The 13,122-nt window shown below is 44.4% G+C and overlaps 1 protein-coding gene across 12 annotated transcripts in view; it reads right to left on the bottom strand.

Moving 5' to 3' along the window:
* LOC106579599 (histone-lysine N-methyltransferase 2C) overlaps nt 1–13,122 on the bottom strand; it is a 339,418-nt gene that overhangs the window by 108,908 nt on the left and 217,388 nt on the right. For 11 of the 12 annotated variants that reach the window (XM_014159658.3, XM_045702708.2, XM_082965973.1 and 8 more), the window contains 6 exons: nt 10,082–10,263; nt 9,245–9,409; nt 8,760–8,869; nt 7,159–7,236; nt 3,607–3,837; nt 1,966–2,097 (listed from right to left, as the gene is read on the bottom strand). In XM_014159658.3, the coding sequence (XP_014015133.3) occupies nt 1,966–2,097; nt 3,607–3,837; nt 7,159–7,236; nt 8,760–8,869; nt 9,245–9,409; nt 10,082–10,263 (898 nt within the window). The remainder of the gene's footprint in view (nt 1–1,965; nt 2,098–3,606; nt 3,838–7,158; nt 7,237–8,759; nt 8,870–9,244; nt 9,410–10,081; nt 10,264–13,122) is intronic. The other variant, XM_082965971.1, reaches the window with a different exon arrangement.

Here is a 13,122-nt window from a genome sequence, read left to right as displayed (position 1 = left end):
TCGCTACTGTTATATCGACGGGGCTGTTATAGCCTCGCTACTGTTTATAGCCTCGCTACTGTTATATCGACGGGGCTGTTATAGCCTCGCTACTGTTATATCGACGGGGCTGTTATAGCCTCGCTACTGTTATATCGACGGGGCTGTTATAGCCTCGCTACTGTTATATCGACGGGGCTGTTATAGCCTCGCTACTGTTATATCGACGGGGCTGTTATTGCCTCGCTACTGTTATATCGACGGGGCGGTTATAGCCTCGCTACTGTTATATCGACGGGGCTGTTATAGCCTCGCTACTGGTTATCGCCTCGCTACTGGTTATATCGACGGGGCTGTTATAGCCTCGCTACTGTTAAATCGACGGGGCTGTTATAGCCTCGCTACTGGTTATAGCCTCGCTACTGGTTATATCGACGGGGCTGTTATAGCCTCGCTACTGTTATATCGACGGGGCTGTTATAGCCTCGCTACCGGTTATAGCCTCGCTACTGTTATTGCCTCGCTACTGTTTATAGCCTCGCTACTGTTATATCGACGGGGCTGTTATATCGACGGGGCTGTTATATCGACTGGGCTGTTATATCGACTGGGCTGTTATAGCCTCGCTACTGTTATATCGACGGGGCTGTTATATCGATGGGGCTGTTATAGCCTCGCTACTGTTATATCGACGGGGCTGTTATAGCCTCGCTACTGTTTATAGCCTCGCTACTGTTATATCGACGGGACTGTTATAGCCTCGCTACTGGTTATAGCCTCGCTACTGGTTATAGCCTCGCTACTGGTTATATCGATGGGGCTGTTATAGCCTCGCTACTGTTATATCTACGGGGCTGTTATAGCCTCGCTACTGGTTATAGCCTCGCTACTGGTTATAGCCTCGCTACTGTTTATATCGATGGGGCTGTTATAGCCTCGCTACTGTTTATATCGACGGGGCTGTTATAGCCTCGCTACTGTTTATAGCCTCGCTACTGGTTATAGCCTCGCTACTGTTTATAGCCTCGCTACTGTTTATATCGATGGGGCTGTTATAGCCTCGCTACTGTTTATAGCCTCGCTACTGTTTATATCGACGGGGCTGTTATAGCCTCGCTACTGGGTATAGCCTCGCTACTGTTTATAGCCTCGCTACTGGTTATAGCGATGGGGCTGTTATAGCCTCGCTACTGTTTATAGCGATGGGGCTGTTATAGCCTCGCTACTGTTTATAGCGATGGGGCTGTTATAGCCTCGCTACTGGTTATAGCCTCGCTACTGTTTATAGCCTCGCTACTGTTATATCGATGGGGCTGTTATAGCCTCGCTACTGTTTATAGCCTCGCTACCGTTTATAGCCTCGCTACCGTTTATAGCCTCGCTACCGTTTATAGCCTCGCTACCGGTTATAGCCTCGCTACCGGTTATAGCCTCGCTACCGGTTATAGCCTCGCTACCGGTTATAGCCTCGCTACCGGTTATAGCCTCGCTACCGGCTATAGCCTCGCTACCGGCTATAGCCTCGCTACCGGCTATAGCCTCGCTACCGGCTATAGCCTCGCTACCGGTTATAGCCTCGCTACTGGTTATAGACTCGCTACTGTTATTTTTCACTGTTGTTTTTTATTTCCTTACATATCTATTGTTCACCTAATACTTTTTTTTATTTAACTTAAAAATTGCACTGTTGGTTAGGGCCTGTAAAGTAAGCATTTCACTGTAAGGTCTACACCTGTTGTATTTGGCGCACGTGACAAATAAACTGATTTGAACCTCAACCCACTTGAGACAAAACTGACCCAAGGTCTGTGCTGACCTAAGGAAGGGGACCCTTCCATGAGCGTCGGTGTTCCTTACACTTTGTAATGATGCCTCATATGAACGGATTTGTTTTTCCAGAGAGTTTTTGCTGTGCTATCTTTGAGCCAAAATACATATACGTTTCTAACTCCCCAAATCTAAAAATGTTTTGAACTTTGAACCTACCGGGCCGATACGGTTTCCTCTTCCTCTTCTTGTTGCCGTCGGTGTCTTCGGCACCCTTGGCGTCGTCGTCAACGGGCTCCCGTTCCGGGCTGGACTCAGACTTAACGTCACAGTACATCATGAGGTCCCCTTCTGGAACGGAACACAACCATGTCACCAAACCCAGGACCATGTCATCAAACCCCGGACTACAGATCGAGGTCTTGTTCATTATGACACGCAATCGAAAACAGTTTTTGCAATGGATAAATAAAATACTTTTTTTCTAGGTAATCCCTCTCTATTGTATGCATTTGATGCTTAATGAACATGACCTGACCCTGCACATACTTCATGAGACCCACAAAAAGCTCAATGTACCTTCCATGGAAGGTCTGCCATCTTGGTGGGCCTGTTGTCCGAGTAAGACCTCTGGAAGAGGTGCCACAGCAGTACATTAAGTGGTGGAATTCAAAATTAGCCACAGACCATTTTAGCGTTAACCTCTTAGCGATAACGCTGGAGTATTTCTCAGATTATAAATGCAAATGAGTGGCATCTCCAGGATTTGTTCAATGATTGATGTATATATCCTTTACATATTGGTCTTGCACAAATGTACTGTACATACTGTATATATGCATGATCAGTCCAAGGTTGACTTTTTTTGTTGTTATTTCTCTCATCTTTCTTCATGCCATGACGTTCATGTACTGCACTTATAGTGGCTATAACACCTACAGACACCCCAACATAGTCCCTAGTACCTGATCACAACCCTAGTTCACTGCTGTAAATGGTCAAATAGACTTCTTCAAGCCAAGATGAATCGAATCTAATTATCTGTGTGTGCGTTGTCATAATTTCATGTATGGTCATAGCTACATTATAACATAGCGTTACGTGATGTGTACAGCAGCCATTCAACAGGGCTTGAAAATTCACCCGCTGCATGGATTAAATATACCAGGAACCAGGAAAGGGTTAATTGCTCATCATTAGCCCTTGCTTGCACTCAGAGCAGAGTTCTGACAGAAGGGCTGTGGATTAATTCAGTTAGCCCTGGCCAGCCTCCTCCTCCTCACCAAAATGCCAATTCAGGTATAATTTGCTGACTGCTGTTTTCAAAGACTTCACTCTGTCAGATTCATTACATGCCTGCTCTCCTTTCCTGCTTCGCTTTTCCCAAATAGGTTCCAGTGAGGCAGGAAAGTTTTTTCTTTTTCCCCCTGTGCCTCTACATTTTGAGATGATTGAAACGTTGCTTCCTGGCAAACATACGCTCTTTCTTTTGACCGTTCTGATTAAAAAGCAACGAGGAAAGGATTTATGCCCCCCCCCCGTCATACCAAGAAAATGTAAACTGAAAACTCAATCCTCAGAAAATAGCCCAGACATTCCAGTGCTGGCCAATGTGAATGGCCAATAAACTCCAATGTTTGCATCTTCTCATCCCAGTTCAAACATATTAATCGACATAACATTTTCAATGAAAACAAAAATGGATTATTAGACTTCTCAAAAAGGGGGGGGGGGGTTATATTTGAGCAAGACATCCTCTTTCTTTCTTCTCATACATTTTTTGCCGGATTGGAGCCCCCGGACCCCTCAAGGTGGGGCACATGCAGTCAACCATTTGTGAAACCCTAGAAGTCAGTTTACCTCGGTTGTTGTCCATGTACCCGTCCCGGGACAACTCTAAGTAGTGGGGGTCCAGTGGAGACTGGAGCACAGCTACACTGTTCTGATTTATGATCTTCAGTTTGAGCTTGGGCTTGGGCCGCCTGTTCTGTCCTCGGCGGGTCGACGAAGAGGGCACCACCAGGCTCTGCAGCTGGCACATGCCCGACTCTGTCAGACACACCCCATCCTGGGTGTATGTCTTCTGATTGGCTAAAGGGAGGTTTAAGGTTTTCAACAACATTAGACAATGACTGAAAAACTAGCAGCAACAACAGCTCTCGAGGACTTCGAGTACATTAAACATAAAGTATATTAAGTATTGTGAACTAAATGCTGAAGATCACTTACACGTCTAGAACCATATACAGTGCCTTGCGAAAGTATTCGGCCACATTTCAGGCTTCAAACATAAAGATATAAAACTGTAATTTTTTGTGAAGAATCAACAACAAGTGGGACACAATTATGAAGTGGAACGAAATTTATTGGATATTTCAAACTTATTTAACAAATAAAAAACAGAAAAATTGGCCGTGCAAAATTATTCAGCCCCTTTACTTTCAGTGCAGCAAACTCTCTCCAGAAGTTCAGTGAGGATCTCTGAATGATCCAATGTTGACCTAAATGACTAATGATGATAAATAGAATCCACCTGTGTGTAATCAAGTCTCCGTATAAATGCACCTGCTCTATGATAGTCTGAGGTCCGTTTAAAGCGCAGAGAGCATCATGAAGAACAAGGAACACACCAGGCAGGTCCGAGATACTGTTGTGGAGAAGTTTAAAGCCGGATTTGGATACAAAAAGATTTCCCAAGCTTTAAACATCCCAAGGAGCACTGTGCAAGCGAAAATATTGAAATGGAAGGAGTATCAGACCACTGCAAATCTACGAAGATCCGGCCGTCCCTCTAAACTTTCAGCTCATACAAGGAGAAGACTGATCAGAGATGCAGCCAAGAGGCCCATGATCACTCTGGATGAACTGCAGAGATCTACAGCTGAGGTGGGAGACTCTGTCCATAGGACAACAATCAGTCGTATACTGCACAAATCTGGTCTTTATGGAAGAGTGGCAAGAAGAAAGCCATTTCTTAAAGATATCCATAAAAAGTGTCGTTTAAAGTTTGCCACTAGCCACCTGGGAGACACACCAAGCATGTGGAAGAAGGTGCTCTGGTCAGATGAAACCAAAATCAAACTTTTTGGCAACAATGCAAAACGTTATGTTTGGCATAAAAGCAACACAGCTCATCACCCTGAACACACCATCCCCACTGTCAAACATGGTGGTGGCAGCATCATGGTTTGGGCCTGCTTTTCTTCAGCAGGTGCAGGGAAGATGGTTAAAATTGATGGGAAGATGGATGGAGCCAAATACAGGACCATTCTGGAAGAAAACCTGATGGAGTCTGCAAAAGACCTGAGACTGGGACGGAGATTTGTCTTCCAACAAGACAATGATCCAAAACATAAAGCAAAATCTACAATGGAATGGTTCACAAATAAACATATCCAGGTGTTAGAATGGCCAAGTCAAAGTCCAGACCTGAATCCAATCGAGAATCTGTGGAAAGAACTGAAAACTGCTGTTCACAAACGCTCTCCATCTAACCTCACTGAGCTCGAGCTGTTTTGCAAGGAGGAATGGGCAAAAATTTCAGTCTCTCGATGTGCAAAACTGATAGAGACATACCCCAAGCGACTTACAGCTGTAATCGCAGCAAAAGGTGGCGCTACAAAGTATTAACTTAAGGGGGCTGAATAATTTTGCACGCCCAATTTTTCAGTTTTTTATTTGTTAAAAAAGTTTGAAATATCCAATAAATTTCGTTCCACTTCATGATTGTGTCCCACTTGTTGTTGATTCTTCACAATAAATTACAGTTTTATATCTTTATGTTTGAAGCCTGAAATGTGGCAAAAGGTCGAAAAGTTCAAGGGGGCCGAATACTTTCGCCAGGCACTGTATGTGTTTACGATATACACTGCTCCAAAAAATAAAGGCAACACTTAAACAACAATGTAACTCCAAGTCAATCACACTCCAAGTCAACACTGATTGACAATAAATTGCACATGCTGTTGTGTAAATGGAATAGACAACAGGTGGAAATTATAGGCAATTAGCAAAACACCCCCAATAAAGGGGTGGTTCTGCAGGTGGGGACCACAGACCACTTCTCAGTTCCTATGCTTCCTGGCTGATGTTTTGGTCACTTTTGAATGCTGGCGGTGCTTTCACTCTAGTGGTAGCATGAGACGGAGTCTACAACCCACACAAGTGGCTCAGGTAGTGCAGCTCATCCAGGATGGCACATCAATGCGAGCTGTAGCAAAAAGGTTTGCTGTGTCTGTCAGCGTAGTGTCCAGAGCATGGGGGCGCTACCAGGAGACAGGCCAGTACATCAGGAGACATGGAGGAGGCCGTAGGAGGGCAACAACCCAGCAGCAGGACCGCTACCTCCGCCTTTGTGCAAGGAGGAGCAGGAGAAGTGTGAACCTGCTTTCATCTGTGAAGAGCATAGGGCGCCAGTGGCGAATTTGCCAATCTTGGTGTTCTCTGGCAAATGCCAAACATCCTGCACGGTGTTGGGCTGTAAGCACAACCCCCACCTGTGGTCGTCAGGCCCTCATACCACCCTCATGGAGTCTGTTTCTGATCGTTTGAGCAGACACATGCACATTTGTGGCCTGCTGGAGGTCATTTTGCAGGGCTTTGGCAGTGCTCCTCCTGCTCCTCCTTGCACAAAGGCGGAGGTAGCGGTCCTGCTGCTGGGTTGTTGCCCTCCTACAGCCTCCTCCACGTCTCCTGATGTACTGGCCTGTCTCCTGGTAGCGCCTCCATGCTCTGGACACTACGCTGACAGACACAGCAAACCTTCTTGCCACAGCTCGCATTGATGTGCCATCCTGGATGAGCTGCACTACCTGAGCCACTTGTGTGGGTTGTAGACTCCGTCTCATGCTACCACTAGAGTGAAAGCACCGCCAGCATTCAAAAGTGACCAAAACATCAGCCAGGAAGCATAGGAACTGAGAAGTGGTCTTTGGTCACCACCTGCAGAACCACTCCTTTATTGGGGGTGTCTTGCTAATTGCCTATAATTTCCACCTGTTGTCTATTACATTTGCACAACAGCATGTGACATTTATTGTCAATCAGTGTTGCTTCCTAAGTGGACAGTTTGATTTCACAGAAGTGTGATTGACTTGGAGTTACATTGTGTTGTTTAAGTGTTCCCTTTATTTTTTTGAGCAGTGTATATATATATAGCAGTATATATATGAGGACAAGAGTATTTCACTATTTGTAAAAAAAAAAAAAAAAAAATTATATATATATATATATATATATATATATATATATTTTACAAATAGTGAAATACTCGTGTCCTCATACCGTGGATATATCGGTACCAAGTCCAACGCTGTCAACTACATTATCAGAAAGTAATGATTCATTTGATTCACACCACCTCATAAACCGTGACTATTATCTGGGTTATTTGGATCTGTAGAGCTTGATTACCTGGTTCTCTTGTTTTAGTCACCATCTGGGTCACCATCGGGGCCTCGCAGCCATCAGACAGGAGGGCTTTCATTTTGCCTGAAACGATGACATGACAAATTTGCAAAATGTCATGAGTCATTATGAATAGGATTTGCAGGATTTCGATTTCAAAACATTGAAGTCAAAAACAGCAGTGAACACTGTTGCCTTAGTAAATGCATCAAACAGCGAGCACCGGATCCAACCGCCGCCACAAAATGTAAAGAATAAACATTTAAATATGTTACTCAACTATTATTTAATTGAGAATTCCCTCATTCAGTTCCATCATCAGTTCCATCATTCAAATAAGGATGTCTATTTATTTCCCTACCTCCCCTTTTCCATCACTCCTCACTTTTGTCTGAGGTCAAATCTGTCCCAAATTTCAATCATTATCAGATAGAATGGATGAGTGAACAGGTTGCAGGTTGATATTTCATTCTAGCCATCTGCTGTTGTAATGAACAGCCCACATTTGTCTGAGCCTGGTCCCATTAACAGAATAGAGCATGCCTTTAGGCTAATTGAGAGGAGCTGGTTGAGTTCATTGAGATGAGCTTGGGAACACTGTACATTACAGTACATAAAAAAAATATACAAGTAGGATATATTAACCATTATAAACTGGGTGGTTCGAGCCCTGAATGATGATTGGCTGACAGGCGTGGTATATCAGACCGTATACCACGGGTATGACAAAACATTTATTTTTACTGCTCTAATTACGCTGGTAACCAGTTTATAATAGCAATAAGGCACCTCGGGGGTTTGTGGTATATGGCCAATATACCACAGCTAAGGGCTGTGTCCAGGCACTCTGCGATGTGTCATGCATAAGAACAGCCCTTAGCCGTGGTATATTGGCCATATACCACAAACCCCAGAGGTACCTTATTGCTTAATTATACAACAGGTGGGTCTAATCCACATTCCAGCCGGTGTCTATTCCACAAGTTACCACCAGCTAAATCTATGATGTTAAAATGCCTATTTACTCTGTTCCATCTGACTGAACAATCCACTGTCTCATCAGCCCAGCCAGGCAATTTATAAACTTAATCTCCACTATAAAAAACATCTAGAAATTATCTCACATTTCTTTTAGACTAACATTTAGTTTTCAACAATGGAGATTTGTATAAAAATTGCTGTCTGTCTTTCCGACATTTGCAACACTGTTTCAATATTCAAATTCCATCTCCAGCTGTCCCATAGTAATGAATATGTCGGGAGTCAGGATGAGACAAAGTAAAAAATATATATATATTTTTTAAACCTTTATTTAACTAGGCAAGTCAGTTAAGAACAAATTCTTATTTACAATGACGGCCTACCCCGGCCAAACGCTGACGATGCTGGGCCAATTGTGCGCCGCCCTATGGGACTCCAATCACGGCCAGACATGATACAGCCTGGATTCGAACCATGCACTGCAGTGACGTCTCTTGCGCTGTGATGCAGTGCTTTAGACCACTGTGCCACTTGGAAGCATCATATAGCCAACACCACTTAACTATTTGTCAGGTCTTATCATACACATAGCTTTCACAGTGTGTGGGCTAGGTCTGGAGTCTTACCCTGTGAAGGCAGAGCGTGCATTCGACACATGGTGCAGTCAAAGCCATCATCCGCTGCATTCTCCACCTCCTCATCCGTGTTCAGGCCCTGGCAACACGCGTGGACCCACCTGAGGGGAAGGAGAAGATGATCAGATACATTTACATATGCACTTTATGCCTGGACTTTATAAATGTGCATGTAGTCACGCAATACGAATACATTCAAGTGTAAAAACACAGAGCCACAGGTGTACAAAGACACAAAGAAGCACTTGCCTACACACAGACTCTGACATGCATTAACCCAGTTGCCATAGCAACCATACGTTCTGGCCCCTCAAGCCTTACGATGACTAAATTAAACCGTAGTAAATCTTTGGACTGTTGTCTTTGTCAAACTGAACACTGGATGCCAGCATGCCACGTCTACAGTGTTGCCAGGCCCTAGTGCCACCCAATCATGCTCGGCTGGCACCTGGCCTGGCAGAGGGAGCGCTGCTCACCTGTCACACTGGCGGCACTGCACGATGAGCTCGTCCTCACGGTAGCTGCGCATGCACACCGGGCAGGATGCCAGGCTGCCACAGGGGCCACACAGGGTGTAGTGGTTCTGCCAGTCACACCTCAGGCCAGGGGAGGTGGCACGGCACTGGGTACAGGAGACACACCTGTGGCAGGGGGGAGAGAGGGTGGCGTGAGGGGACGAGATTCAGCAGGAGTGAAATACACACACACACACACACACACACACACACACACACCACCCCCCCCCCCCCCCCCCCCCGCAACTCACAAGATATGTAGCATACATTTCAACACGTGTCCAATGATAATGCACACACACAAATACTGTTCATCCAAACAAACCTGAGGGTAAACAGACACACACACCTAATATAAACACTAAAATAACAGACTACAGTTACTGAAGTGTGTGTGTGTGTGTGTGTATGGATCATCCACCATGAAAAGAGCTGCCCTAAAAATAAATGTCATTGGCGTGGCTCCAAGGAAAGACCTGAATGAATGTGTCTCGCTGCAGTGTCAACAGAGCGTTGTTTGACTGGGGATTAGGGACTGGCGTTACACCTGATATGGGGGAAATCCCATAAAGCGCTGCTACAGAGCCGTGTGAGGGGGAGGGACCATACAGAAACGTAGATGAGAAGGTACATTATAGAGATGGAGCCATATCAACAGATACTGAGGGAAAGAAGAGTGACAGACCAACAATAAAAACAAATCATCTTCCGAAAATATTCAACAGCATCATTGGTGCAGCCAGACAAGCTCTGATTGGCTGTGCTCTGTGAGTGACAGCAGTCACGGCATATACACACCACTTGCACTTCCAGCTGCCCTTGGGCACTGTCTGTAGGGGCGGGTCCAAGCAGTAAGTGTGGTAGCTGATGTCACAGTCGTCACACAGCAGCAGGCGGCCCGGGTCGCTGGCCTGGCCGCACGCCTCGCACACTGTGCACTCCAGACAGCGCCAGCCTTTACTCAGCACCACCCGGGTGATCTGGTGGCACAGAGGGAAAAGGGCAGAGGTTAGGGGGGGGTTAAAGGGGCACGGCAGGGATAGGCATCCCCTTTAAAGTTAATTTCAATTGAACATATGGACTAATGGTTGTGTGTTATATAGCAGGGGACTAATCCAAACTCTAATTCCCAGCAGCACATCTTCCAGAAGAGCTAATTGTCAGAGGGATGCACTGGTATTTATTAGCCATTATAAACTGGGGCCCTGAATGCTGATTGACTGAAAGCCGTGGTATATCAGACTCAATACCATGGGTATGAACAAATATTTATTTTTACTGTTCTAATGAGTAATAAGGCACCTCTGGGGTTTGTAGTAGGTGGCCAATATACCACGACGAAGGGGCTGTATCCAGGCACTCCGTGTTGCGTCGTACGAAGAACAGCCCTTAGCCGTGGTACATTGGCCATATAACCCCCCCAGGCCTTATTGCTTAAATAAACCATGGGGGAGGGGGAGGATCAATTCAACTAGAGAAAGACCCTCCTCCCCCACTTCTCCCCCACTCCTCCCCCACTCCGCCTCTTCTCATCATGAGCTGAAAGCCAGACAAAAGACACCATGGAATATCACATAACAAGCTGACGTTGGTCCAACGATTTTTACTTGGATAGCCTAGCCAACCAGATTACATCTACTCCTGGACTAAAAAGCATGGTCAATGGATATCTCCATTAAAATGGCCTTTTAGTCAATGACTCTGGGTCAGGTATTTAGAGATTGCATAGTAAACAGTTACCCAATACCATGATCAAATTACTACTAAATGTATTATAGATTACTTCTATAGTAGGCCACCGTTTCCATTGGAACTGGTAGACTGAAACGGCGGACACAAAATACTTATTCTTAACATGTTGTCAATAACAGATAAATGGTCCTTTAAATAGCCTTGTACATTCTATACATTTTTCGTGGCAACTTTACTGAATACATTGAGGAGGCAGAATAGGCATAAGGGACTGCATGCATATGGCGATCATGAAAGCAAAACAACTGTTTAACATACTATTGATTCATTGAAAAGGCTACGGTTCCAACTACAATGAACTATGACGTGGCTTGGAGTGGCGACTGGTTGAGGTGTTATTTGCAGGAACGACACCCTACAGTGCATTCGGAAAGTATTCAGACCCCCAGACTTTATACACATTTTGGTAGGTTACAGCATTAATCTCAAATTGATTTAAATAGTTTTTTCCCCTCATCAATCTACACACAATACCCCATAATGACAAAGGAAAATGAATGATGGCGGCCACTGTGTTCTTGTGGACCTTCAATGCTGCAGCCATTTTTTGGTACCCTTCCCCAGATCTGTGCCACAATCCTGTCTCGGAGCTCCACAGACAATTCCGTCGATCTCATTAATTGGTTTTTGCTCTGACATGCACTGTCAACTGTGGGACCTTATATAGACAGGTGTGTGCCTTTCCAAATAATGTCCAATCCATTGAATGACCACAGGACTCCAATCAAGTTGTAGAAACATCTCAAGAATGATTAATGGAAACAGAATGCACCTGAGCTCAATTTCGAGTCTCATAGCAAATGGTCTGAATACTTATGTAAATAAGGTTTCTTTTAAATGTGTAACATTTCTAAAAACCTGTTTTCGCTTTGTCATTATGGGGTATTGTTTGTAGATTGATGAGGGAACTTTTTTACTTCATCCATTTTAGAATAAGGCTAACGTAGCAAAATGTGGTAAAAAGTCAAGGGGTCTGAATACTTTCCGAATGTGCTGTATATCAAAGGAAACTGGCTTAGATCCAATGGATGCACAGCATTTAATGTTGTTTGTCTGTCAGAGTGGGTAGCAGTGCGGCAATAAGGCTTGGCCATAAGTACATCAAGAGAATCCACACAAGGCGCTTTATGTGAAACCTCTTAATCATCCCAGTAATTATTTGACACCTCTGCTCAAAGCTGCTTTGGGAGGTCGACACAGAGCCTAATACTATCTGTAGGGAATCACCTGGCAACTACACAACTAAACTCTGCGCGTGCACACACACACACACACACACACACACACACACACACCCAGATGAGTTTCCTAGGGCCTAAAAGAGTCGTGGGAATGGAAGAGGAACAGCCACATGCTTACGTAACCGAAACTGAAACGTTTGGTCGAAAAATAACAAATCAGTCACTGTCTCATTGCTGACTCAGTGAGTCTGCTATGTTTTTCTTCGTACATATAGAAACCATTCATAGTTACTTAGCATCTAACACTGGTACAGTAAATGTATGTTCATATGGCTTTCAGACAGACATACTATACTGCACATTATTCACTGACAGAGATATTCTGTGTTTTTATACATCAATGGCTGGTTGGGTATGATCTTTTAGAGATAGGAAAGAAAGCCCTCTCCCCTGCCTCTGTTCCCTTTTGAGATAGCCAGCACGACTGCTCAAACGATGTCACTCCTCAAGATTTACAGAATATGCAAAAACAAAAAGGGGCCAAACCTAGCCCTACATAGTATGTCACCCTATATTTTTTGATGATGCCAGACCAAATTAACACCTTCAAGTATAATCTACGTGGCTTTTAGGAAAGACGAAATAGAAACACTTTTAAAAGCCAAAGCCGATATGTTTTGTGTACAAGAACCATGTTTAAAATGTAGGCTATGAGTAAACGGAATATCTGTGGTGGAACTTTTATGCGTAGGGTATACAGTCATTATAGGAGGTGATCTCAATATGACCGGGAGGCAAGTTCGAATGGAACTAAAAGGGAGAAGAACCATTGAAATTAAACGTGGAAGGGGTGAACAAAGGGAGATTCTTGTTTTTTTTTAATCAATTCTCAATCCTTTTTGTATT

This window comes from Salmo salar, chromosome 19, assembly GCF_965601325.2.
Source record: "Salmo salar chromosome 19, fSalSal1, whole genome shotgun sequence".
Lineage (NCBI taxonomy): Eukaryota > Metazoa > Chordata > Actinopteri > Salmoniformes > Salmonidae > Salmo > Salmo salar.
This window is presented reverse-complemented; position numbering and strand designations above follow the sequence as displayed.